The 26927-nt window shown below is 40.8% G+C and overlaps 2 protein-coding genes across 2 annotated transcripts; both read left to right on the top strand.

The window, feature by feature from the left end:
- Positions 1-867: 867 nt before the first annotated feature.
- On the top strand, positions 868-11106 carry HRG (histidine-rich glycoprotein). Its single transcript, XM_009867746.1, has 8 exons — positions 868-1065; positions 4426-4533; positions 5526-5613; positions 6122-6288; positions 7981-8097; positions 9020-9106; positions 9667-9934; positions 9989-11106. The coding sequence occupies exons 1-8, from the start codon at positions 868-870 to the stop codon at positions 11104-11106; spliced, it is 2151 nt and encodes a 716-aa protein (XP_009866048.1).
- A 1867-nt stretch (positions 11107-12973) lies between these two features.
- KNG1 (kininogen 1) lies at positions 12974-26439 on the top strand (the record flags this gene model as incomplete). The annotated part of the gene is made up of 8 exons (XM_009867745.1): positions 12974-13168; positions 16087-16197; positions 17146-17230; positions 19915-20087; positions 21760-21867; positions 23529-23610; positions 24718-24881; positions 26307-26439. Coding segments are annotated over exons 1-8 (1051 nt in total), but the record flags the coding sequence as incomplete, so codon positions are not given.
- Positions 26440-26927: the final 488 nt, after the last annotated feature.

The raw sequence follows: 26927 nt of genomic DNA, 5'->3' as shown, positions 1-26927 counted from the left end.
CCTGTGAAGGGTATGAATCTTATTATGTATTGCATTATTTTACCAAATACAGAAAAATTACCAACAACTATCTAAAGAAGTCTATGAAGGCTACTAGAGCCAAAGAGCCCACAAAATTGCTCAGATCAAGAATACAAAGGCAGCTTTATGTCACTTCATGCCATGCCTAGATTCCATCAGTATTAAGCCAGTCAGTCCCATTCTGGGTAAGAGTCTGAAACGACGTAAAGCTGACAGAAATCTGCTCTAAATTTTCTCAAGCTGGAAGAGTAGCAGGTACTCACATAGAAGCTATGGACCACCAGCTTGCAAGTGCACCCTGACTACATCCCTTTTTGAAATCTGAGTGACCTCCTTGTTTCTCTTTCACTAGTTCTCCACTAGATAAGGATCTGTAAAAACAGGGACATGGATACAGACCACAAATATTTCAGCATATTTTCAGTTCAGTTGTTTTTACAGCAAACAGAAAACCAAGATTGCGTAACACCTGCATACATAAACTGGACCCTCTTAACACCAGGCTCAGCAGCACACTGTTAGAGGCTAAGGATTTTTCACTGTAGAACAGAATTGCACAATGCCTGCTTAAAGAATCACAAACACCGTCCCTTTGATGGGTAGTCCAGAAAGTATTATAAGACCCACATTCCTCAAAATCTGCTCAATCATTATATAATCATTTACTTGCTGTTTGCAAATGTTAACCCAAGGTCAAGGTAATGGCCCTCTGACACAACACTTAAATTTATATAAAACCATGCCCTTTTAGCATTCATTGATATCTTCAGTGGGCTACACTGATTTAAAAGCAGACTACTGGCTTTATCAGAGCATGGGCAGAAGTGACCTAATGCTGCAAACAAAATGCTGCTTCTAGCTTCAGCTTTTTTTCTAACACTCCTGCAGTGCTCTAACGCCCAAACCAAAACAAGCATTACACCTGCAGACTGTAATACCGCTGAACAAGATGCAGGAGTGGCCCTGGATTTGGTCAACAAACATCGCAGAGATGGCTACGTCTTTGGTTTATTCCGTGTTGCCGATGCACACGAGCAACGTATAGTAAGTATCGACTCAAAGGCTGATTTACATAAGACTGTCATTTTAAAATAATGAGCCAGATCATTAAAAGCTTATGTTTATTGCTTTGAACAGAGCAATGTGGATGTAATTCATTGAATCAGCTCTAATTTTTGTGCTAACTCAGTATTCATTTGTTCATGATTTATTGTACATTAGCTTGATTTCGAACCACGCTGAATGCCCTCTATCCTCCTGGCCAACAGGGAGGTGGCGTAAGAGATGCTCTCAGCAGCTTTATATGGCACCGGAAATTAAGCTGTCCTGTCTGTTGTCAGGTCTCAGATGTTATGTTCAAAGTTTATATCTGGAGGGTTTCTTTAATCTGAACATCTGACATAGATTAGATCAATGTATCCCCCAAGATCGGTATTTTGTTATCGCAGAATCATTGTTTATCAACTGTTTAGGCTGGGGAAGACCTTTATGATCATAAAGTCTAACTGTGTTGTTATCTAAATTTCGGAGATAGCTGGACAACTGGAGGAAAGGGGAACAGGCAGAGGAAGCCAAAGGAGACAAAAATGCCACTCTGCAAATCAGGGGAAGGGCTGGATAGAGAATCCATCTCAGTCATTTCCTGTTTCCTTCTTAATTCTTTCTGTTTCCTCAGAGGATACCTAAGTCTTTCTCAGTGATTGCCTAGATGCCAAAGCAAATCAATAGCAGGAAAAGCAATAGCACACAAAATTTCTTTAACTAGTAGAGAAAAGAGACCAAGGACATGTAGATTTACTAAGGCACCTGGCTACTTCACTGCTTGGCTATGAAACTAGAATTCAAGCACACATCACTGTTTAAGAAGTGTGCTACACATGTCAGTATGGCAACTGAAAAAACAGGCCAGGTTTTGATGAAGCTGCTTAAGACTGCCTGTTAGGATAAAAAAAAAGCTCAGAAAGTGACACAAAGCCAAGATTCCTACAGGTCTTCAGGTGTACTTTCAAAAAATATGATGGATTTTTTTGCTTTTCAAAGACAAGGATGTAAGATTTAAACCCTCAAGTCTCCTACTCTTGAAGACTGCTGCTGCCAAGCAGCTCTGTGTGTGCCCCCCATGTGGAGGGAAGCCACTGGGCAGTAAGACATGCAAAATTCAGTGGATTAGTAAGAAAAACAATAGTAGTTTCTAAAAAGAAAAATCTCAGTGTTTCTACATTTTGACTGATTATTGACCGTAAAAACTATAGAACTGTAACTTGGAACAGGGATCAGAGCTGAGGATTCACACTTCCAGCTGAATGCTGAAACCACCAAACCACCATGCTTACGTACCTTTCTTTGTACCCTGAGGGAATTTCGCTGTCTTTGCAGTCCAGGGCCACAGCCTCAGTTGTCACCCAGAGTCACAAGAACAGACAAGACTCTTCTATCTATCTTACTGCTAAAGAATTCTCCCTGTAAGGCCTCTCTCTGTACCTTTTACCCCCAAGGCCACCAGGCATGGTTGACTGCACACTGATCCTGTCAGAAGTTATGTCGGCTCCACTGCCAAGATGGCATTAAAAGAATAATTCATTAAAAAAAAGGTCAAAACATTATTTTTATTGTGTTCCTGCTATAGTGCGTCAAGTCTACTGCATCATGCCTCTGAGAAATCTGAGCAGCGCAACACCTAGCAGACAGGTCTCCACCAGGTTTAGGTGGGATTTCCAGAAATAAAAGATGCTCAGGTATTCACACTAGAATAGCTGTGGGCTCGTGCAGTACAGAACTCTGGTGCCCAAGGTGTTTTTAAAACAATCAAGAAGGCAAAACATAAGATAATTATTTTTTTCCCAAGAGCTATCCAGTGACAAACAGAAATTCTCTACCGCATATTTGGATGTAGACACTTAATTTCATCCAAGCTCTGCTTTTTCTTCTGCATCCTGCTGAAGAAAATACATATTTTCCAGGGATGAACTAGCTTCTTTAACATTTCACAAGTTTGTATGACAAGGTGAATACATTTAGTCATTTCCATTTTAGAGGGCTCCTAGTGAATAGCACATTTTACAAAAGACCATCTTACTTTTCTATTCAGTAAAATTCCATAAATACAAATCAGAAAAAAATAGTCTTTCTCCCTGTCTCTGTTCTTTCCTCTGTTTGTATTTTACTAATATATTGACTAGCAGCTTGAAATTATTGGCATTTATGAAATAAAATAGAAATACTAACTACCCCTAAGCACAGAATAATCATGTGGCCAATGTGCAGGACAATTGTTCAGGACAACTATATTCTTTCACTGCTTCTGCTATTGTGTCTTTGTGCAAATCACTCAGCCCCTATTTTAAAAATAGAGACAATGCTGAAACATACACCCACTGCCAAACTGGTGGACTCTCACTAATAAAAACATTACACTAGACTGCAGTAATTCTTTCTCAAGGTCTCGTCTATAAAGAAACACTATGAAAAAGAAATCTGTATGGATGAAATTTTATAAAACCTGAGGACACTTATTCAAAATGAAGGGCTTTACATCATTTTATCTAAGTAACAAAATAAAATATGTCTGTGTTCATTCTGAATGCCCAGCCACGGGTTGCATGAAGTTTAAATAATCCATTCCAAATGTGAATTGAGACTCATTTTCCTACAGAAAAACACAAAACTGTTCCTGTGGCCCACAGAAAATTCTTAATACGACACTGCATTGCACTGGCAGCAAAATTAAAATTTTGATTCTCCATTCCATTTGCTCAGGAGATGGAATATACTTTCAGAACTTCAAAGCCAAGGCTTCGTAGAGATTATTCCAGCTTTGTTCCATCACTTCCTGAATACGCTGAGTGGGAAGAAAAGTTCTGAAAGTGTATCTCGTCTATAAGGTCTTTTGAAATGTATGTAGCTATATAATTGGCTGCTCGGACAACTGATTTCCTGATAGATCAGTATGTTCTCCAGGAAAATCAGAAAGAGGGAATGGCAACTTTTTTAACATTGGCATTTTCCCTGCTTGATGGATGCAAGTTTAACATGGGTTCTCAACAAAAGGATAAGATGCAATAGTTGTAAGTTGCACAAAGAAAAATTCTGACTAGATGTGAGGCCAAAAAAAACCTCATGGAGAAAATGTTTAAGTAGTGGAATGGCCCAGAGAGGTTGTGCAACATCTGTCTTGGTGAACTCTGCCGAATCTGTTAGCTCTGCCTTGAGCAAGTGGCTGGACAAGGTGATCTCCAAAGGTCCCTTCCAGCTTAAATCCTTCCTATGCCACCAGTCAGCTCAGAAAAACCTTTATAGGGAACTGGGGAAGCTACAGTAAAGATTAAACATGTCTACTTCAGAAAAGTTTCTGTCAGATCGAACTTTGAATATACAGACTCCTTTGTACCTACACTTCTTTTCCAGGGAAATACATCAATCCTCTACTTAACTTTGGATGTGCTGGAAACTGAATGCCCTGTACTATCCAGGAGACATTGGGAGTCCTGTGAATACAGCGACATCGCTCTCATGGCAAGTAACGGCACCCCGGCAGGCTCACGTGTCAATAATGTAGTAACTTGATCTTCACCTGAACTGCTCAGAAAGTTCTGTGTCACAAAATCTCTAAGTGAAGACTATGCTTTCACAGGGCTCACTATAAAATAAAATCTATTGAATTCTAAAGATGTTAAAAGTAAGCTAAAGGTTTGGAAGAGGCTTGACTCCTTAAGCTAGTGCAGCTTTATTTAACTCGTCTCAAAGGAGCTATACGCTGCATTCCACTGCTGGCAGCCGTACCGATGTTTTAAGAATAATTTGCTGACAACTAAAGGGCACAAGAATTTATTTTTTTAAAGCATGTTCCTAGTATATAAGCCAGAAATATCAGTGTTATATTTTGTCGGTTTTCTGTCACAGCATTTGTGGTACGACAGTGTGAAATACTGGCAGTGTCAGTACAGGTACAACATGCAGCAACACTTGTCCTTCATTGCTGCAGGCCCGCAATGCCGCCTGGGAAGGGAACTACAAGTGCGAGACTTTACGCAAATAGGAGAGTGGTGACACCGCTGCCACACAGAACAAAGCAGGAAGGCCATGACAAGTGCAGGCAGTTACTCTTTTTATTAATGTGAGGAAAAGGAATGGAAGAATAGATCCACCCACTTTTCCATTAAGATTTACCTAACCTTGAGTATCACTGGCGTTCCCACTTCCCCTGCTAGCTAGCATTGTCTTACTGCAAACAAGGAGCAGAATGACTAAGGCAGCAGGTTTAGTTTTCCATTGTCTACTCAGTCATGGAAACTCAGAATTCAAATAAAGGCTCCTGCAGAGGGAGATCCCATTTTATTCTGAACACAAATTTCAAGTGGTACCGGATCAAACATTCCATTAATGGCCACATCTGTTATTCTTAGAAGTACTGTATGTAAAGAGGGGGCATAATTTCTATGATCACCTACATCCAATTAAATTTAGTGAAAATAACATCATAATCGTGCATTCTTTCTTCCTCTCAGGACTTTGGGCAATGTAAGATAATCACATATACAACCCAGCTGCTGAAGAAACCTCATCTATATGGATTTAATTGCACATTAAGCCCAGGTAAAATAACCACTATTGTAAGCCAGTGCATACCTCAAACCAGACCTCGCAGCAAATTACAAGTTGTGCAGTACTAGTGTATGGTAACTGTAACCGACTCACTCATCTGCTTGCAATTCATATTTGAGATAATTCAAATGGAATGTTAAGAATGAGTAATAGAATTAAGGTTATCCTAGTCTCCTAAACCAGACTTTATTAATGTCAGATGATATCACCATTCCAGTGCACCAAAACATGATAATGAATAGCAAAAAAAGAGTAAACTTAGAAGAATGCCCATTTAGGGGGGAACATTCTAAGGAGGAGATTTATAAAAATGTTGCTTTTCACAGGTTTGGGGTTTTTCCATGACAAAACCATATCTGTGGATTGAGGGATAGGTATTTTACTTCCAAGAAAACGCTTGCATTTCAGTTTCTCCTTATGAGTTCATATTAAAGGCACATGGACATTCCCAAGAGTATTAACATCTATTGCAATATTAGTAAATTCTTTGTTTCCACAGTTCCTCCTGATTTATTAGAGTGCAAAGATTGTCCTGTGAAAATCGAAGTCTTAGAAGTCACCGAGCAACATAAAGATATTGCTGCAAAGGCCCTGGAGAAATTCAACCGTGAGGGTAACCACACAGGCTACTTCAATGTGGACAAAGTTGAAAAGACTTTAAAGATGGTAAGTGGCATTTTGCCCTAGAATTACTTGGAAATGATGTTTCGTGACGGGACCAGAGCTCAACGCCCCCCCAGGATCAGGACTATTGCTTATCACCTCTTGGTGTAAATTATCTGCTTAAAGTTGAAGGTCCTACTTCTTCAAAGACTTATCAACTTCAACTTAAGCATCTGAAAGCAAAAGGATTTCTCATCTGCTAAAAGCTACGGCAGTGTGATGGCATCCAAAACATCAGAGCCTCCTCTGTTTGCTTATTTTTATTTTGAATGCCTATTTACCTACCATATCATAACATACAAGAGTTTATTTACTACTGACCAGAGTTCTTCCAGAAGTACAGTCGCACTGTCAGTCACACGTTGTGTCAGCTGAAGTCAGAGCATTTTTTACTCAGAATATTTCGCACAGGAGTACCACAGCAAATGGAACACGCTCAGCATCATTTTGACTTTCTGCTGCAGAGCAGAGCAGCACGCTGAGAGCTCTGAAGGACAGGAGGTAAATTTGTATCTGTGCTGTACCTACTGAAGAACTACCGGCTCTGGTAACAACTCCTCCATCTCTGAGTGACGTTGACGTGAAGACTCATCCTTTGGGTGATCTGAAGTACAGCTCTCACGTCACCACAATTTCTCGTTGCTAGATAGAGCAGACGTTCACTTAAACAGCAGAGGATCATGCTGCCAACACACGTATCAGTTCAGGACGCCTCTGTAATGAGATCTCATGGCCCCTGCTGAAACACATGATCTTGCTAAATTACAGCACATCAAGCCTGCACCTCCCTGCAGCTTTTGGTATTGCTCTGAAACTTGACAGTGTTCTACACTGTAGTCCCATGCAGGACACAGCCCTATTCCCATTTAGCCCATGGCTGTTTTAAGATTGCTTGCATTCATTAATTTCTCCCTGAATGCTTTGTCTTCACACTTCTCTGTACTACAGCTACAATTTAGAGTGTACCACTTAATTTCAACAGACTGCATAACACTCAAAAACTATGAATTATGATAAAAAAATATACTATAAAGTATTTCCATCCCCTTCTATCCCATTAGCAAAATCTGAGTGCACACACATGCTATGGACACCTTCAATAAAGACTTGAAATAACCTACCACTACATTCAGAAATTAGAATGAAATAGCTCTTCACAGTTCTAATAGGATCACAAAGGCCTTCTCCCCTGTTCCTGTGGAGTAATGTCTTCTCTGTAAACAAGGCCACTGACAGCAGAGAAAGCAACAATCTCACAGCAACTGCCAGAATTTCAAACCAAACTCACATCAGCACTGTAGCACTATGCACCCCCGTCACTGGGAAGGAGTGGTTGCCATCCAGCAGATCTTTGTATTTCTACAGGAACAGCAGTTCCAGGGAGAAGAGTCTAAGGACGCTACTTCCTAAAAACACAGGCTGTAAACGTAACAGGTTTTTTAACATACACATATGAGACAAAGAAAAATTCCCAGAACTCCTAAAGGTGTGAGGCAAGTAAGGTATAAATTATCTACTCTATTTTCCTTACTGAATACATGTATGTGTATGAACATTTGAACAGCACAGGTAATAAAAGCATGAGGTGGGACAGGATTTCGACAACAATATGAAGAAGGGTTGCTTTTAAAATTACAGGTGGGTTTTTTTTATATACACCTACTTACCACTTCTTGTTTGACATCTTGGTTTCAGACTGCCTCCCGTGAAGGTCATATTTTAGGATTCTCTATAAAAGAGACCAACTGTTCCAAATCCGCACGACAAGCAGATCAGGCATTGGAATGTGATTTTCTGGACGACTGGCACGCTGTAAGTAAAGTCTTAGAATGGGAACTGATATAATGGGTGGCACCAGGAAGATCTTTTCACAATATTTCTAAGTGTTTCTTGTAAGTATGCACCCAAACTCAAAATTAAGAAAACAGCACATCCAAGTCCAGATCCTAGTTTTACAGTTGCTCCTTTTTAATCTATAAGGAGCCAATCTGAGCTCCCAATTTTAAATATAACTAGAGTCTGCATATTATAGACCTAGACCTGAGCTTTTAAGCTTGGATCTGGCTTTCACATTCAAATTGTGGCCATTCCCTAGTAAATCATTTACGCTATTTTCATTAAAAAGTTCTACACTAACGTTGAGTCATAGATCTTGAAAAAGAAATATATGTATTAGGTCATTCCAGTGAGCCCAGAGATGACATAACACATTCCCTTCCTCTGCTGCAGGGGAATGCAAGTGGCATAATTCAAGCTCATCTGTAGATTACTATGAATGTACTCTCCTCAACCACCTTCCTATTGCAAAGAAACAACTAGGCGAGATCGTAATATCAAAATAGCCCAATCTGAACAGAAGCTTGACAAGCAAAGACAGAAAAAAAGGAATAAAAGTCAAGTCACCCAAAGGGTACTCATTTTGGAGACATCACTAGCTGACCAATTTCTCACAGACATGAGAGAAGTAAGACAGAGAGTAGTAGCCCTCTAGAGGCACATGGTGAAGTGGTCTTCGTAGTCAAGAACACTCAAACCTGGCATACCTTGTAATCAGTATTAATCACTGGCAAGTATCACTGGTCAGAAATCTCAGTATCTAGCCAAGTTCTTAAGTATCGAAGGACCTAGCCTTACTTTTAAAATGTCCAACTTCCGGTAGGTTCTATTAACTCCATCACAAGAACTCAGACATGCGGTCTTTTTTTTATTCTTTTTTTTCTTTTCTTTTGCTTAGCACGTGGGATTCTGTAAGGCAAGAGTTATCAGTGATCCAGATGAATCCGATGGAACAGATATCAAGTGTGAGATCTACGAGCCCTGGGTACGTACTCACTGACTGACGTCTCTCTGGCTTGTGTCCCTTTGTTACTGCCTGGGTGTGACGCAGCACATCAGGACAGACAGGCTTTTGAGTGCTATGTCAATCAGAGGATGAATTAGAATTGAGCTGGGCCTACTACTGCTTCCAAGGGTATCTTCCCTCAGTCCAGTCATACTCCTTAGTAAAAGTGAGCAGAGACCAGCAAACAAGTTGAAAGGAATTTTAGAAAGCAAAAGGAGGGGAGGTGATCTTTATCACGTTTGGTATTCCAGTTTACAACAGCTACTGCAGTGTGGGGTTTGATCCATCACAAATTTTGCTCAGTTGCTTATATCAATTCATTTTGTTAAGGTGTAGTATTTCCAGGTGATTTTCAGTAATTTTGGTGTTTTATCTTCTACTTCTATCTTGAAAAAGACACAACTTTTTTTTTCTCCTTACAGATCACTAGAACTGTAAATGCAAACCTACTAACTCCCACCTCTCTATCTTCTCACCACTTTCTTCTGTCCTATTAACATCTCACTTAATACTTCCTCTCCTGATGTTTTTATGAACAGCAGCACATACACGGGCACGGATGCAGGCATCCCCATCCCCGTCATCGCTTTGGTCACAAACACCGTCACAGACATCCTAAGCATGGATGTCCACCACCTTCTCAGTTCGGACCTGAAGACCCCAAGCACAACGCTAGTTTCAAGGAAGAACAGCAAGACAGTCATGAAGGACCTGATTCTCCTTCTTCCTCCCACAGTAAACCACATCACCACCCTCACCCTCCGCACCACTGTCCTCCACCTCCTCCCCATGATGGACCACATCACCATCACCACCCTCACCCGCCACACCATTGTCCTCCGCCTCCCCCCCACTGTGGACCACATCACCACCCTCCTCCCCACGATGAAACAAATCCTCCTCCCCAAGAGGAACTAGAACATCCCCCTTCTGCTCCTCCTCCTCATGATGAACCTCATTCTCCTCCTCTTGGTCCTCCTCATGGACCACCTTGTCATCTCCCTCCTCATGGACCACATCACCACCATCCTCCCCCGCATCATGGGCCACACTGTCCTCATCCCCATCATCATGGACCACATCACCATCCTCCTCCTCCTCCCCACGATGAAACAAATCCTCCTCCCCAAGAGGAAGTAGAACATCCCCCTTCTGCTCCTCCTCCTCATGATGAACCACATCCTCCTCCTCTTGGTCCCCATCATGGACCACCTTGTCATCTCCCTCCTCATGGACCACATCACTCCCACCCTCCTCCCCACCACTGTCCTTTTCCTCCTCACGGACCACATCACCACCATCCTCCCCCGCATCATGGGCCACACTGTCCTCCTCCCCATCGTCATGGACCACATCACCATCCTCCTCCTCCTCCTCCCCACGATGAAACAAATCCTCCTCCCCAAGAGGAACTAGAACATCCCCCTTCTGCTCCTCCTCCTCATGATGAACCACATCCTCCTCCTCTTGGTCCTCATCATGGATCACCTTGTCCTCATGGACCACATCCTCCTCCCCACCCTGGACAACACTGTCCTTTTCCTCCCCATGGACCACATCACCACCACCCTCCTCCCCACCACGGACCACACTGTCCTCCTCCCCATCGTCATGGACCACATCACCACCCTCCTCACCACCACCACTATCACAGACATCACTGCAACAAGACAAGTATATCAGGAAAGTACTTTCCATTCCACATAACCGGAGCTGTCTATCGCATCCCAGTTCTAAATCAACATGATTCTCTCCCATCTCCCACTGCAAACTTTCTCGAGCTATTCCAAAGGAAGCCTCACTCACCCAGCACTGGTGAAGGTTCTCCCTCTACTGGCTCAAAGGAAATGCCAGAAGCTCTAGTTTTTCCAGAACACCCTACACAATCAAAGTCATGCCCTGGAAACCCCAAACTTGTTCTTCCAAAAATTTTGCCTTTACTTCCACATAGCTCTGTGGCAGAAAAATCTTCTAGATGACTTCAGAGAAAGATGTTCCTGGCTTGAGAGCTGCAGGGCCAATGACAGTTGTACAATGAAAGAAAACAGCACGTGGAGAAGGGGAAAAAAATGCACAATTTCTAGGGAAAAGAAGAACTGAAAGATTAAGACAAGTATTCCAACCTGCTCCTTGATTCCAGTTATCTCAGACTCCACCGAAACTGAAAGGCTTAAAATTCTGAGTCCCTCAGATAATGCAAATGGGGAGATTTGTAATCTCCTCAGCAAATAATGCTCCTTTAGATCAAATGAAAATCAGAATTTCCTAATAGTGAATACTACCATCTGAAATTTTTCGGTTTTTCACCATTCATAATTATAACATACTTCTCTGAGGAAATCTGATCTAGAGGAACTTCAACCGCCTTCCATAAAAAATGGTCCATGGCACTATATTCATGCTTTCTAGAGATTCAAAGAAAATAAAATATGTGGTTTTTTCCTGACACAGTTGTCTAAATTTTGTCTTTTTTGTTACTACAGATATTAGCTGCACAGTAAGCATCCAGGAGGCACATTCTAGCATAAATTGACCACTGGAGGTTGGGTTACTGCCATTATCTAGAAAAGGCCTGAGAATAGTTAATGAATTGTGGTGCTAACCCTGAAGGACGGCCTGCACAGGTGCTTCCACTTCTACAGTTGCTGCTGGTGATAGACCAGAAACACTGTGTTCAAGGACAGCCCTTCTCAAATAGTTCGTAATTGCTCTCAGGGGAGTAGAAAAGCAGATGCATGTAATAACTTTTTCACCTAGGTGTTTTCTTTATCTAGCCCCCATCAAGGTAAAGTCCACTCAGACAGACTTGGAACCCAATGAGTTAGTTCAGAACAGCTATCTCATAAGAAAGAACACAGAATCATAGAATCACAGAGTGGCCTAGGCTGGAAGGGACCTTAGAGATCATCTAGTCCAATGGGTAGGGACGCCTCTCACCTAGATCAGGCTACTCAAGGCTCCATCAAACTTTGCCTTGAACACCTCCAGGGAGCGGGCAGCCACAGCATCTCTGGGCAATTTATTCCAAAGTCTTGCCGCCCTCGTACTGAAGAATTTCTTCCTGAGGTCCAATCTAAATCTATTCTCCTTCAACTTAAACCCATTTCCCCTTGTCCTATCCGTGGACACTCTTGTAAAAAGTGCCTCCCCAGCCTTCCTGGTAGGTTCCCTTCTGGTATTAGGTCCCCCCGAAGTCTTCTCTTTTCAGGACTGAACAATCCCAGTTCCTGCAGCGTGTCCTCGTAGCAGAGGTGCTCCAGCCCCTGGATCATCCTTGTGGCCTCCTCTGAACACGCTCCAACAGATCCACGTCCCTCTTATGGTGGGGACACCAGAACTGGACGCAGTATTCAAGGTGGGGTCTCACAAGAGCAGATTAAAGGAGCGGAATCACCTCTCTTGACCTGCTGACCACGCTTCCCAGGATGCGGTTGGCCTTCTGAGCTGCATGAGCACACTGCCGGCTCGTATTGAGCTTCTCATCTATCAACACCCCCAAATCAGGGCTACTCTCAACCCACTTTGTGCCCAGTTTGTATTTGTGCCTGGGATTAGCCCAGCCCAGGTGCAGTCAGCAGCTGCAGTCAAGCCTGTTATCTTGATGGCAGGTGGATAACCTTGGTGTCATTCCATTGACCACACAAAGGTTATTTGGATAAACTCAAAGTTTATTTGCAGTATAAACAGGGTATGAGGAGAACTGACCAACCCCAGCAACTCACTCCTTCTGTTTACTTAGTTATTGCTCCTGAAAAACAGAAGAGGTGACTAAAACCCTTTCAGGCATCTCTTTTCCATTTGGTTTTTAGGAAGCCTTTTAATTCCACAGGCCTTTTTTGTCCAGTTATGAAACCTTTCCTTGTACTAGCACTCTGCTGTAGTTTTTTCTCTAGCAGAGCCTCCCCACTTCCATTTGAGTTTCTGGACTGTGATGATCCTGATGTCTTTAAAGCTGTGGACACGGCACTGAAGAAATACAATGGAGAAAGAGCAACTGGTAATCAATTTGCTCTATACGTGGTGACGGAAGCCAAGAGAACTGTAAGTAGACTTTGCAAAAAAAAAAAAAATGTTGGAACTGTTTATGCACTTTGAATCAGATTATCTCCATCTTGTTCATAAGAGAGCAAGCATGACAGCAAAATGCCTTTGTAAAACGTTTTAAAAAAATCAAAGAAATAACTTGCACAGTAAGATACTTGTTACCATGACAAGCCGGGATGTATATTATGTTCTTATCAGTGGAACTATGTGTGCTGGTGAATCGCTTAGTAATGCAAGGACTAAAGAACAGAAAATGTCTATCACTAATAAAATTTGTCTTACTAGCCCCCTCTACTTTTCCCTTTCTCTCTTGGGAATTCTATCCACTTCCACTATCAGTAAGGTTTCAGATCAATGGCAAAAGCACACTTACTAAAAAACTTGAAGACTATCTTGCCTTGGGAAGAGCTGGTACCACAGATGAAGAAGAATCACCTGATAAAACTCAGCAATACTCTGAATAAATTGTTAATGAATATTTTTTGATTGACACTAGTCCTGAGTCACAGATCTATCAAGAAGCAGTAGGTGGTGTTTTTTGTTAAATAGGGTGACAGCTAAAATTACAAAAAGAAAAAGGAATGAAACGTGATCCTTTGCTTGAAGTCCTTCTGTACAGCATTAATCTAACTAAAGCATATTTACCTCTGAGAGGCATACAAAGATGGCATTACCATAATAATGACAAGCACTGCTTTTCTTGAAAACAACATTAGCATTTTCTTCTACTGGATTGGATTTTCAGATGTAGAACACAAGAAACCCAGCACCAGAGATAATATTTAGCGCTTCAAAAATCACAAGACGCTTTTACCCAGATAAAAACTGACCTCAAAAGGGGATATGAATTGCTAAATGCCTTACAGTAAACTACCCACATCCCATGGCACTTATCCTCTGGTTTTCCTGTTTTCAAACTTTGGAGATTTTAGCATGCAGCGACAAAACCTAAAATCTGGCAAATCCTTCACGCAATTAATATTAAACAAATGAATAATCCCACTGTCTTCACTGATCTACATATCCTTAACGGCAGCCAGATGCAAACATCTTTATATGAGAGCTGCAACACTGCCTTCCTCTTGCTGATGTTCCCAAAGGACAGATGTTAGTTTCAGTATTTTATCTAAACTAGCGTTCTATTTTCAAGTATACTTATTTATTGCAATTATCGTTCATCTTTCCTTCTCTAGATACCCATCTTTCCTTTTCTTAAAAGATCCGAGGTGGACATCAATTATTACCCTGAATAACTGATCTGACTACGATGTTAAATAAAAAACAGAGAAAAGGAATCTGCAACAGAGATTTCCTCATATTTGATATTCTTTTATGCAAAGAGTATAGATTTTACTCATTGCTAGTCTCACAATGTTGAATACATTAATTAAATAGCTGGTTATTACATATTCATGTACATTCATTATTGATAAGTTAATAAAACACAAAAGCTGACGGGTAAAAGACCAAACTCGCCCCAGTTAAAGGCACAGTTGTTCATAATAATAATGAAATAAATCAGCAACAAATAACATACAGAAACAATGTATTTTCTTACACATTTTGTTTACTCACTGAGATGATTTATTGCAGATTTAGAACACTGTAACAGAGGACAGAATTTGGCTCTTTTTAAGTCCACATCCCAGAGAGGATAATCTGATGCAGCTCCACAAATGTCAATTTATACATCCATTATATTTTTAGGAAGTTTCCGTTATATTTAGGAATTGGACATTAAGTCCATTATATTTAGGAAGTTTCATCCTGTTTCACAACCTGCAACCATTACATAAGGTACCTCTGCGCCTCTTTGTAGCTTTAGCAATACACAACAGGACCTGAGAGAACACAGAACATAAGTCTATGCCAGCGTAAATCCAGTATATTCCACCCACACCAGCTCAGCTTCACTTTCTCGATACCACTAAGGCAAGAATTATCATTTAATTCTCCCAGCGGTATCATCTGAGGATAAGCAGTGTTCCAGTGCAGCAACTGCCTGTGTTTGTATTTGAAAAGGCACACTGGCAGAGCATTTGTAGTGCCTGAAACAGATCAGTAACTTCTGGCTTTCCATCTCCTCTAAAGGATGGAGCACAAACCTTGCAGTGTATTAGTGCTACCCGGAGGCCCAGGTTCACTGCTCGGTTTGTGGCAAGCAGAAATGCCCGGTACTGGTCCACCAACACCAGGAACACTTTCACTGGCCAGGCCGAACTTTGCTTAATACTTTGTGTTTCATCTTAGGGGATTGCTGAGGCTGCGCTCAGCCCGTAACGCTGATGGGAAAACCGCGAGGCACTGCCACAGGCTGCCTCCAGGGCAGACGCCCTCCTCGCCCCTTTCCCTGAGCAGGCCGGGCAGCTTCAGTACCCTCTGCCCACAGAGCGAAGGTAGCTTGGGCACTGCCAGGCTGCCTGAGGGCTGCTGGCTGCTGTCTCTGGGCTTCCCGTAGAGCTGTGCAGAAGGAAAACAGACAGATCTGGGAAGAGGCCAAGAGTGAGGGTGAGGGAGTCAGACAGGCACACAGTCCAAGCTGATAATTATGCAAACTATCCAAGCACCAACCCAGACTTGCTTATTTGGAGTATATTTGACTATGAGTGTAAAACTAACCACTTCTTTCTGGTTTTAAAGCCCTCGGTACTACAAGTTAAAATGAAGGTAGTGGAGCATACCTTATCGATTGTATCAACATATTGCAAATACAGGTAAGGGCTCAGTGGTATAATCAGATAACTTAGTTATGGAACTACCAAGATTTGAAGCCCTTGCATGGAGACCAGCAGCTAATCTAAAACCACACTATAAAATGTAAAGTAACCAATGGATAGTATTTACCTTTTGAAGCTCATATCTTTTCACTTGATTTACTACCATGCAAATGATGAGATGCATACTGTTTTATCCAGGAGGGTCCCGACACACAATTCTATGTGAAATATCGAATACGAGAAACCACTTGTGACATCGCGGAAAACAAACTTTGGCAAGACTGTGATTACAAAGTACCTGCAGAAGCTGTAAGTATCTGTCCTCTTTAAAAGTTCTCGATACAGAAAAATCAGTGTAATGAGCAGCTGTCTGGGGAAAAATACAGCAGAGAATTAAATTTTTTAGCCATGTTGCTTTGAGAGCTTATAGGACTAAAGTACAGTACAGAAATGCTTACAACTCTAAAGTTAACCATTATAATTGTGAGTACCATTCTAATCCCAAATACCTGCACGAGGGAACATTTCAGAGCTTCATTATACAGGCTCACAATGAACTCAACGTATGATACCTGCACTGTGAGAGTGGGAGGGCTGTAAGCTTTCCGTTAATTATATGTAACAGAAACCTGCACACCCAAATTGAAACAATCAGCAAAACTACTGACATGGAAGCCACTACATCAGAAAGTTGCCAGAGGGCTTGTAGCAGTGCAGAGCATTCCTGGCTCACACTACTAGAGAGCCCCTGGAGGGAGTAGAGTTGGGGCACACACAGCGTGCAGGAACACGGCGCATTCCCAGGGGAAGCCACTGCTCTTTCGCACAGTCCACAATGCAAAGAAAGGGATGATGGTGATAATATCTTCTGAATCAATGTGAAATGCCGTGGTCATTGCCGTATAGTTCGTACTAGCAGAGAGAAAATGAGGCAAATACATGATTTATACAGACTTTACTTATGAGGATATGTTCATTTCCATTATTTTGACTGAAAATGCTTTAGTTAATTAATACACATTGATCATGACACAAAGCAATCTTTCAGATTATCTGCTCAGTGCATCCCCTACTCTCCTCACAATCAACAAAACCGTTCCTTTCCCGGTAACAAAACAGCAAATTAGACATTACTACAAAGATACGGATGAACTTGTTCCCCAGACTGAATTTTCAACTGTCAGCTTTGTTCAATAGGTAAGGAAATATACAGCACTTTACCAAGTTTAAGACAAATGTTGCCATGTGTTTTTGCAGAAAACAGGAGAATGCACAGCTCGAGTTCACACGAATAACATGGACAAAACAAGCAATGTTTCACAAGACTGCAAAATTTTTCCAGGTATGTAACGGTTTGGGGCAGCATTCAACTAGTACGTTGACAATTAAGAACAGGGAAAATATAATATGGAGACTTTTAGGTAATTTTAAAGATAGGAGCTCCTTATCGTTCTCTTCAGGTATTTATAAATAAACTTCCACAGGCAACTACATGTTAAAGACAAAATTTCACTTTGCTGTTACACACGTATAGGCTAAGTTAATGAAGCACTGGCAGTTTCTATCCAGGATAATGAAAACCAGCACATGGGTGTGTACTAAATTTCTTCAGTCACTGGAATTATACCAAGTTAAAATGGATTTGCTTAAGACCAAAAGCATACCAGTAACTTAGAGACTAGATACAATCTGTTATACTTTAGTTTTCTGTCCTTACTTATTCAGGCATAAAATTGTGCCAGAAATGATCAGGAAAAAAATGATATGACAACATTGTACCTTAGTTTTTTTCCAAGCTTAAAAATGACTGTATTTGTTACAGTTTACCAAAAGAAATATTTACCAAAAACAAACAAAAAAACCCAACAAAAATAATTTACAAAATAAAAATTTAGCTGTCGTGTAATTATGTAAGAGACTGTGACATATTTTAGACCTCAGCAATAAGTGACACTGCGTTTCCTGCCTAGAACACATTCATATGTGACTACTATGCTTACATGGTAATTTTCTTTATTAGAGAGAGAGCAAATTGTTTTAAAGCTTTGCAAATGAGATCTCTATGTGCTTATGCCTAGTGTTCATGTAAGACATATCCAAGCTCATTTTAAAATATCCATCCAGCTGGTAGCAGGGAGCTAAGTGCATATTAACTACACAAACATCTACCACGGTTTCTGAGATGTTTGGCAGTTTATCTCTGTTTTTTGTTCCTAGTTATCTCATTTAAAGCTTAAGTGGCTTCACCTACAGTCAGTGTCCTTCCAGGAACTGCAAACTCCATGTTCTTCTACTGAATGACTGCGGCTCGGTTTAGATGCATTTGTAGGGCAATGGTGACACCTAGTTGCCAGTAAAAGGTGTGCGAATCCCACAGAGAATGCACGGGAAATTTGCATTTGAATCTTTGCTTAGAAAGCTGAAAACCGTATATAAATTAAATGAATTGTATTCAGCCTAAAAAGCTCATCGCTTCTCACCAAATCATAGTACCTCTGAAAAAAGAACACACGTTTGCTCAGCACTTATGAAAATGCTGAGACCATAGTCGGTGTAAAACTGGCTGTTGTACTACCTCCTTTGCAATTACCTCCTGAAAATATGGTCATGTTTTTCTATAACATGTACATATTTGTCATTACCGAGTCAAAACAAGTGTTGCTAGAAACACGAAGGGTCAAAATTTTTTCAGGTACCCCTTGGAGAGCTAAGGCAGACAGTATTGCTTACACTGAGCAATTTCAAATGTGGTGAGGGATTTCCCCACCGTGTTAGGTACCACCACACTGTTCAGCCTTCTTGGTGGAACAGTTTGATCCCACTGACTTTGGACTGGTTTCCTGGCTGGTGCAAGCTGGCACAACTCCATCAAAGCCAGTTTATGCCAGCTGAGGATCAGGCACATGAATTTTACTTCAATTCCACAGAGACCACATATTGTCCCACTTCCATTCTCAAGCTCACTGAATCATGAAATTAATTTATGTACTGAACTATAAAATTAATTTATGAAAATCCAGTCCATGATTACTATAAAGGAAAGAGATTTAATAGGATTAGGAGTAAGAAACAGAAGTTTGAGTGTCCCCATCAAGCTTGTCTCTCCACAGCCAATCCAGCTGGTTAAGCCTGAAGGTAACACCAAGTCGTTGGCACCTGGCAGCCACAGCGACTAGCGGGGGGAGTTCAAATCAGCTGCAGTCCCGCGGGCTCCAAGTCAGAGCAGCTGACATGGGTGAGGCAAAACACTCCTGCCAGCGTCCCTGGCCACAAACATGGGGAGGACAGTGACCAGCTGCACAGAGTGGGGGAGCTTTGAAGACTCTGAAGAACACCTCCTTAGTTGTAGCCTCTGATGGTTCTTTCCTGACTGGGGGATGTCATAACTACATGTGCAAGGTTTACTTAGAATCACAGAGTGTCAGGGGTTGGAAGGGGCCTCTAGAGATCATCTAGTCCAACCCCCCTGCCAGAGCAGGATCACCCAGGGCAGCCACACAGGAACGCGTCCAGGTGGGTTTTGAAAGTCTCCAGAGAAGGAGACTCCACAACCTCTCTGGGCAGCCTGTGCCAGTGTCCGTCATCATCACAGTAAAGAAGTTTCTCCTCATGTTGAGGTGGAACTTCCTATGTTCTAACTTAAACCCATTATTTCTTGTTCTATTGCTGGGCACCACTGAAAAGAGACTGTCCCCTTCCTCTTGACGCTCACCCCTCAGATATTTATATATGGTAATAAGACTGTTAATAAGATTCAGAGACTCAGTGACTCCTGAACTCCGAATGAAGTTTGCTGCTGAAACCATGCCTGGATCCAAATGTCATGGATGGCCACTACCACCACAAACTGAAGCATGTTTCTAAATACAATGAATGCCTTTGCAGGCCCTGAAACTGAAATGTGAGGTTTCCTGATCACTCTAATTAAAAGTAGGAAAGGTTCTTGCTCATTGAACCTTTTCTCTCATTCCCAGACAGGACAAATTAAAACCTGAGGCTGTTTTACATGATTTGTTTCTTTTCCAGCTACGTCAAAGGTACGACTTGCTACTGCTCCCTGTCTTGGATGCTTCCATCCTATATCAAGTGACAGTTCAGAAGTATCAGAAATTCTGAAACGAGCCATTCAAAAGTTTAACAAGCACAGTGCTGAACCTGCCCTTTATAAGCTTGTGGAAATAAAAGAAGCTAAAAGACAGGTTTGTGTATGATTTTTCTCTAAATTTTACCCCCCAAACCCAGGTACTTATGTACATGTTTCTGATTTTAAGGTGGTTTATATTTTGTAAGAGCATAAAAAACTGCATGTAGAGTGTAGACACTGTAACTAATTCTCTTCATTTATCAGGACTCATAAATGGTTACCCGCTGGAATTTCAGAGCTATCAACTTTACAAACTGACAGGAAAGATACTTTTTCTTCATCTGCAGTTGCATCTAACCAGTGTTTAGCACCAGTTTATTTGCAGTCAGCGCTGTCACAGGCATCTTGTGCCATGTGGGATGCTCTCGAGTATTCCGCTTGGCCTCTCCCTGAAGCTCCAGCAGGAGCAGATCTCTTCCAGGTTCTGTGCCAAACCCGCTGGCCTGCACAGATGTCTCATATCTGCTACAGCCTCTCAAACAGCAGCAGGCATCTATGTTTCTGCAATGCAATAGGAGCCATATGTCAGCAGCTGCTATATGCTATAGGATGGGTAAACCTCATATAGGAAAAATAGGTAAGAAAAACAAAAAGCCAGCACGGGAATATCTGCTTTGCAAGAAATGACTGCTCAGGTCACAGATATACCGTGCCATCTGGTATTCCATGCAACAGTTACTTCCCTGTGACAGGTTCTCCTATGGATTGGTGTGACATTGCTACAAAGTAAAGTTTCTTTTTTGGTTTTTAACCAGTGTATAACCTGACCTCAAATACAGGCCCTTTTCTTTGAATGTGTATGTATTTACTTAGCCAAAAAGTGTCTTCTCATCTCATGTCAATTTGACCTATGATTTATTTCAGACTGTCCTCTTTTATTTACTGATCACCACGATGCTCTTAGCTGAAAGACAAGCTTGGACAGCATTTAAGCCACATGACAAAAAGTCACAGACAGGCTGCAATCCAGCAGCTGGAAAGAGAACCGTCACATCCATTCTGGCCAACAGAGACTAGTCAGAGCCCTTCACTTTAACTGATCTGGCATGGAAAATTCCTATATTTGATTATTATTTCCCCTTTGTAATCCAATGCTACCTGACCCAAAACTGACATGGAGAGATTTCATGGGTGAGAAGCAGTAGCCACAGTGAGGAAATCTGAACTGCTTCCCGGAGAGAAAATTTAAAAAGGGTCACAAATACAGACAAAACAGCAGGTGGGGGAAGGTAAAGCTGAAGGCAGACACAGTTGTGGGCAGAAAATAAATGCAGGACACTCAATAACAAATGCTGGCAGCAGTATAAAGTTACATTATTCAGATACTGTTTTACCAGGTCCCACACTCAGGAACACGGGACTTGGCCAGCTGTGTTACTGTAGTCATCTATCTAGACCAGCTTCCTGTCACTGGGACTAATGAGTAACAGATACGCTGGAGGAAAGTGCAAGAAACCAAGCGTTGTGAGGCTGCGGGCTCACCAGAAGCAGAATCCAAATATAAAATACACTTCCAATATATGCATGACTTAGTTTACTTTTTGCATTGCAAGGACAAGACTTCTGCTGCTGTCCATGAATACTCTGTGGCTCAATGAACACAAAATCATTTGGTGGACGGAAGGCCCAAGAAGAGCAGTTTTGTTTTCTTTGCTAATCACATTTACTAGTTCAACTTCCAAGTTTGTATTGGTTTACATAATGCATCTCCTAAATATCTGTTCCAGGTGGTAGCTGGGTGGAATTATGCAATTAAATATGAAGTCGAGGAGACTAATTGCTCCAAAGACCAATTTCAAGATTTAACTCCAGAGTGCAAAACCACTTCTAGAGAAGTAAGTAATCTTCAAAATCTGTTTATCAAGAAAATATCGTATTACTAAATAATCATTGAGATTTGACTCAAGAAAATAGTATTCCTTAACGTTGCAAATGAAGTTTAAATCTAGGCTTAGAGGTAAATGTCTCTTTACGCAATTAGAGCATCCATGTCTTCTGAATCAGTGACTAAGATGACCACTGAAATGTTTACAGATGACTCTGTAGAATCTAAACAGTCTCATCCAAATTACAAGTCCCTTGAGAAGTTCCTATCCAGATATTCAACTTACTTGAGTACAATCCAAAAAGTGCTAAAAAAAATTAGCACTGCTTTTCCATCTTAGGACATATAAGTAGCTGAATTATTACTTAACCTCTACCTCAGTCCAAACAAGAGAGCTTCAAAAGAAATCTATTAACACACATACTCTAGCTGAACAGTGTTGCAAAACTAGGTACTTCCTCGGCTTCTCTGACCTGGAACAGAATTAACTGTACCGAAAGGAGAGGGTTGCTTTCTCAGCCAACCTCCCTGAACCAGCTCACCAGAGGGTCAAACAAATCTTCTGCAACTACAAGGTAGAACACAGAGATGTATGGAACAGATAGATATTGTTAGAATCCGATATTCCAAGAATTCTATACCTTGGAATAACCAGATTCCATGGAAGTTGTTTCATACCGCTATTCAGCTCTGTACTATTCATTTTGAAATGGAAAGACCAGAATTGCGCCCTCTATTCAACGTGCATGTGAACCACAGAGCTACAGTGGGGCATAACACCATTCTGTCTGACCTGAAAAATAAGCCTCAACATTATTGTTTTAGTCTTTTTTTCTAAACCACTAATAAGGAGAATCACTTTTTTAATGGATAACATTTTCAAGCACCTGTCAAAGCACTAAGATCTTGAGTTGTAACAGTCTTCCTCCTTACTCTACAGTTGATCAGTTTCTTTTGGAGTCTTTGATGAGGGACTTCCCCAAAACCTTTTTGAAAATCTACGTATCAACAGATCTCTTTACTCACTTTTGTTGATGGTTTGAAGAAAAATATGATTTCTGTTTACGACAACCCCCCCTGATCTCTCCTTGATGTATTCATGCCCCCTAGTTCTTTCCTTACTACCATTTCTAATCACTTGATCGGTAGAGATTCAGTTTTATGGGTACATAACCCTTTTTAAAACAGAACAGCTTCAACATCTGCTTTCTTCCAGTCATAAGATATCAAGGCAATTGTAAATAAGTCACCCAGCACAGTTCCTTTAGATCACCTGAGTAAATACAAGAAACTCAGTAATGTTTGGTTTGTTAATTGCCCGATCTTTTTGGTCTTTACAGTTTAAGACAGAAATTCCAGTTCTCCGTAAAATAGGATTCTGGCTTGTAAACCTTCCCCTCTCCTGTAATGAGCACATACAAATAGTTCATTTAGCTTTTCTTTTATGGTTTTATTTTCTCTGAATGGTCCTTTTGAACCCTGATCATTCCTGGGCTCTGCAGACTGTCAGGCTTCTTGCTCCCAGTATACTGAGGGAAGGAAGGAAGGAAGGAAGGAAGGAAGGAGGAATTAGTAGTATGCTTGACTTATTCTGTTAGCAGGAAAGTACTGGGATGTGAGATTGTTCATTATTTCTAAATAATAAAGAGCTGTTTTGGGTTTTTAATCCAGCGCATAGGTAAATGCGATGCCAAAGGATATGTAAACCTTCACGGGCAGATTGTAGATGTTGCAACCCAGTGCAAGCTTCCAGGTAAGTCATGGGCACTATTCCATTTTTTAAAAGTTCTGCACTTTTCAATGTTTTTTTCACAATTGTAAAAAAAAGACAAGATAAAAATGCAAGAGATGAAAACAGAAAATAACAGGACAAAGTAATTCTTTTGGGACCAAAAAACCCACTGCCTCTTGATGAAATATTACCACAGATTTTTTTCACTCCCTTCAAGTATTTCATATTCAGCTGAAAGTTACACTTCATCATATTACATATATATATATTTATATACACACGCGCACACACACGGCCCTGTTTCTATGACACAAACCTGGTTGCTGACTCTCAGTTGGAGATAAACAGATACAAACTCCAAGAGTATAACTGCCCTACCAAAACTAATTCCTTTTCCACCACAATGACAAGCAAGTAAATATCCCATTGTTTAAATAAGTAACGACATCTAACTTTCCAAAGAGCTCCAGTATATTCTTCTGGAAGGTAAAGGAACTGAGGACTCTAAGATTTAGTCCAAAATTTGTAATTAACCTATTGATATTATAATTATTTCATATTACATCTGATATGTTAGAGACTTTTTTTTCTTTCCCAGTAAATAAATTACTTAGAATTTATAAATTAATTACAGTCAAATTCCCAAATATTTTTCTTATTGTTACTTTTCCCTCCAGCCATCTCTCTGGACACAGATCATCACAGCTTCAGAGCCTTAGGACAGGGAGTACAGTACTACTCCATGGAGTAAGTGCTGCATTCCCACACATTCAGACTTGTTTTTCTTCAAGAAATTGCAATGATATTCTTCAGGAAATTATAACGATATTCTTCAGCACAATCGTTCATTGCCAATAACATGCACCTCTTGTTTCACCTTCCATATGTGTAGATGTTCTCTCTAGCTACTGCAATTGGAAAACTGTTGTTAAGTGTCCAGGGCCAGAGGTGCTGGTGCAGCACTCTGTCAGATAACCGAGATATGATAACGCTGACCAGAGAAAACTCAAAGATATCTTTGGTTTCACTTGATAGACCCAAACACGAGTTTATAACTAACCTTTTCCTGGCTTTTATCTATGTGAAATCTTTTGTTCCTTAGATCTGAAATCTGTCGGTTTCTTTCAGTTGAAGACCCGGTAACTCATGTCCTTTGCGCTGGCTGTCCAAAGCCTATCCCAAAAGACAGTCCAGAACTGAAGGAACTACTGAAGGTTTCTGTGGAGAAGTACAATTCGGAGAGCAATGACGATTTCTACTATAAAGGAGAAATAGAAGCAGCAACAGTTCAGGTTGGTCTCTACCACAGAGATGAGGAACAGACATGGCAGTGTTATTGGTCTGAGCTGAATGTTAGCTAAAGTTTTGATTTAGCCTTGAAATAATGTTTTTCTCTAAGTGTTGTTACGTGTGGTACCTGAAATACCCATGCAATATTTCTTCCAAAATTTTATCCATCTCGGCTTGTATTCAGAAGTTATTTAAAAATCTCCCACCTCTTGATCTTTTCTTTTTCTTACAACAACATGATTTTAAAGAATGGGGAAAAGGTTGACTTAAGGTATCTGATTTCTGTATATAAATCCCACTTTTTACCAGCCTTCGTAGCACATCTTCAACTTCTAAAATACACAAGTACCTACTTGATCCATCACACCAATATGCCGTATGTTACTCTAGGCACTGTCCACCCTGCAACAGCTGCAAGCTCCAAGAAACTGGGCTTCCCAATTTCCCTTAGAAATCTGTTAATTTATATACTGATTCTGCTGCTAATAGTATAGCAGCCAGATTCACAAGAGAACATCTGTGCATGACTTCAGGTTCACAGACAAATACAACCGGATAAAGAACAAGGAATCAAGAGGATAATACCGGCCAACATTTGCATTTGCCTTGCTTACTGTCCCAATATATCAAACCAGAAGTTTAGGGTAAAATTGAAAATAAGACAGTGGAGTAGTTCAGAAAATACGTTGTCAACAACTTCTCCTGAGCATGATGGGTACCACTGGAGAAGTCACTAAAAGCCCACCAGATTTTTTCTGAATAGCTCTTACTAACAGTATCTGTGCTTTTTCTTCTTTTAAGCTTTTTTCTTCTTTCTCACTTTTCATATCATGATTGATATTAGCACGCATACATTTTTAAAATAGAGTTAAAAGAGCCAGAATTTCATGTTTTCCCCACTGTCTCTGAAGCAAGATAGATTATTCTGGGATCTGTAAAAATTACTAAGAGAACTTGTACCAGGCACATTCTTGAACACACGCAGTTTCTATCCTTTATGCATTTGGCAAATATGTTCATTTTCAACTGAGCCTTTTCATCACACACTTCATTTTACACACATTCCACTTAGCTTACATCATATTTGGCTCTCTACAGCAGTGTCTCTAATGATTTCATTTGTTATTAATTAAATTACTGCAGGAATCCAATAAAACAAAGCCAAAACCATGGGCCTGATATTATACTGACCTTTCTGCTTCCTTCAATTTCAACCCCACAATTTTTGAGAATGGGAACCGGAGTAAATAAATAAGTTGATTAGAAGCAGATAGGTTTGCTGCCAAATACTTTAATATTGTTACGTCGTCCCAGCAGACAGGACTTGTGGAATATATGTAATACAAGCTTGCAGAAAAATCTCTTTGCTGTGAACCCTTATAAATAAAATGCCTTTACCACAGAAAGCCTTCCTGCTAATTTTTCAGGTGGTTGCAGGACAAAACTACCATTTAACATTTTCAATCTGGAAGACAAACTGCTCAAAGGAAGAGTTTGAAGAACTTAATGATGACTGTGAAGCCACATCAGACAGCGTAAGCAATGACGATGCTGCCAACTGTAATGTTCCTAACAGACAAATTCATTTGCACTAGAAATTGTAAATACTTCAGTAAAATCACATCCCAAGTTCTATTACCACTTCCAGTAAACTTTTGTTTTAAGAAGGACACCTTTCACTGTTTCTTATCCAAGCTAGGGACAATGGCAGTGAAACATGAAGCTTAAACTTCAGGATTAGTTTAGGATTAGTTAACAGGATTAGTGCTGCTGCAAAGCAAAAGGAACTTTCCTCTGATAATAATGAATCAAAGGAAGGAGGGGAGGAGGCTGCTACAAAATGAAACAGCTGCAATACTCCCGACTCTGTGGACTTGCAGCTAAGGGAAATAGGAGATGGGAGAGTTACTGGTGAGCAAAGGAATGATGTTTCTGGAGTGCATGCTGCTGAGATTGGGAAAATGTGTTCCAGACACTGGAAAGTAATGCTGGTGGAGCCAGAAGCCATTGGCAAGGGAGTTGGTTGGGAAAGAGGCTTTATTTCCTCT

This window comes from Apaloderma vittatum, unplaced genomic scaffold, assembly GCF_000703405.1.
Source record: "Apaloderma vittatum isolate BGI_N311 unplaced genomic scaffold, ASM70340v1 scaffold36434, whole genome shotgun sequence".
Taxonomy (NCBI): Eukaryota; Metazoa; Chordata; class Aves; order Trogoniformes; family Trogonidae; genus Apaloderma; species Apaloderma vittatum.
Note: the sequence above shows the minus strand (reverse complement) of the source record. Positions and strands in the feature narration are given on the sequence as shown.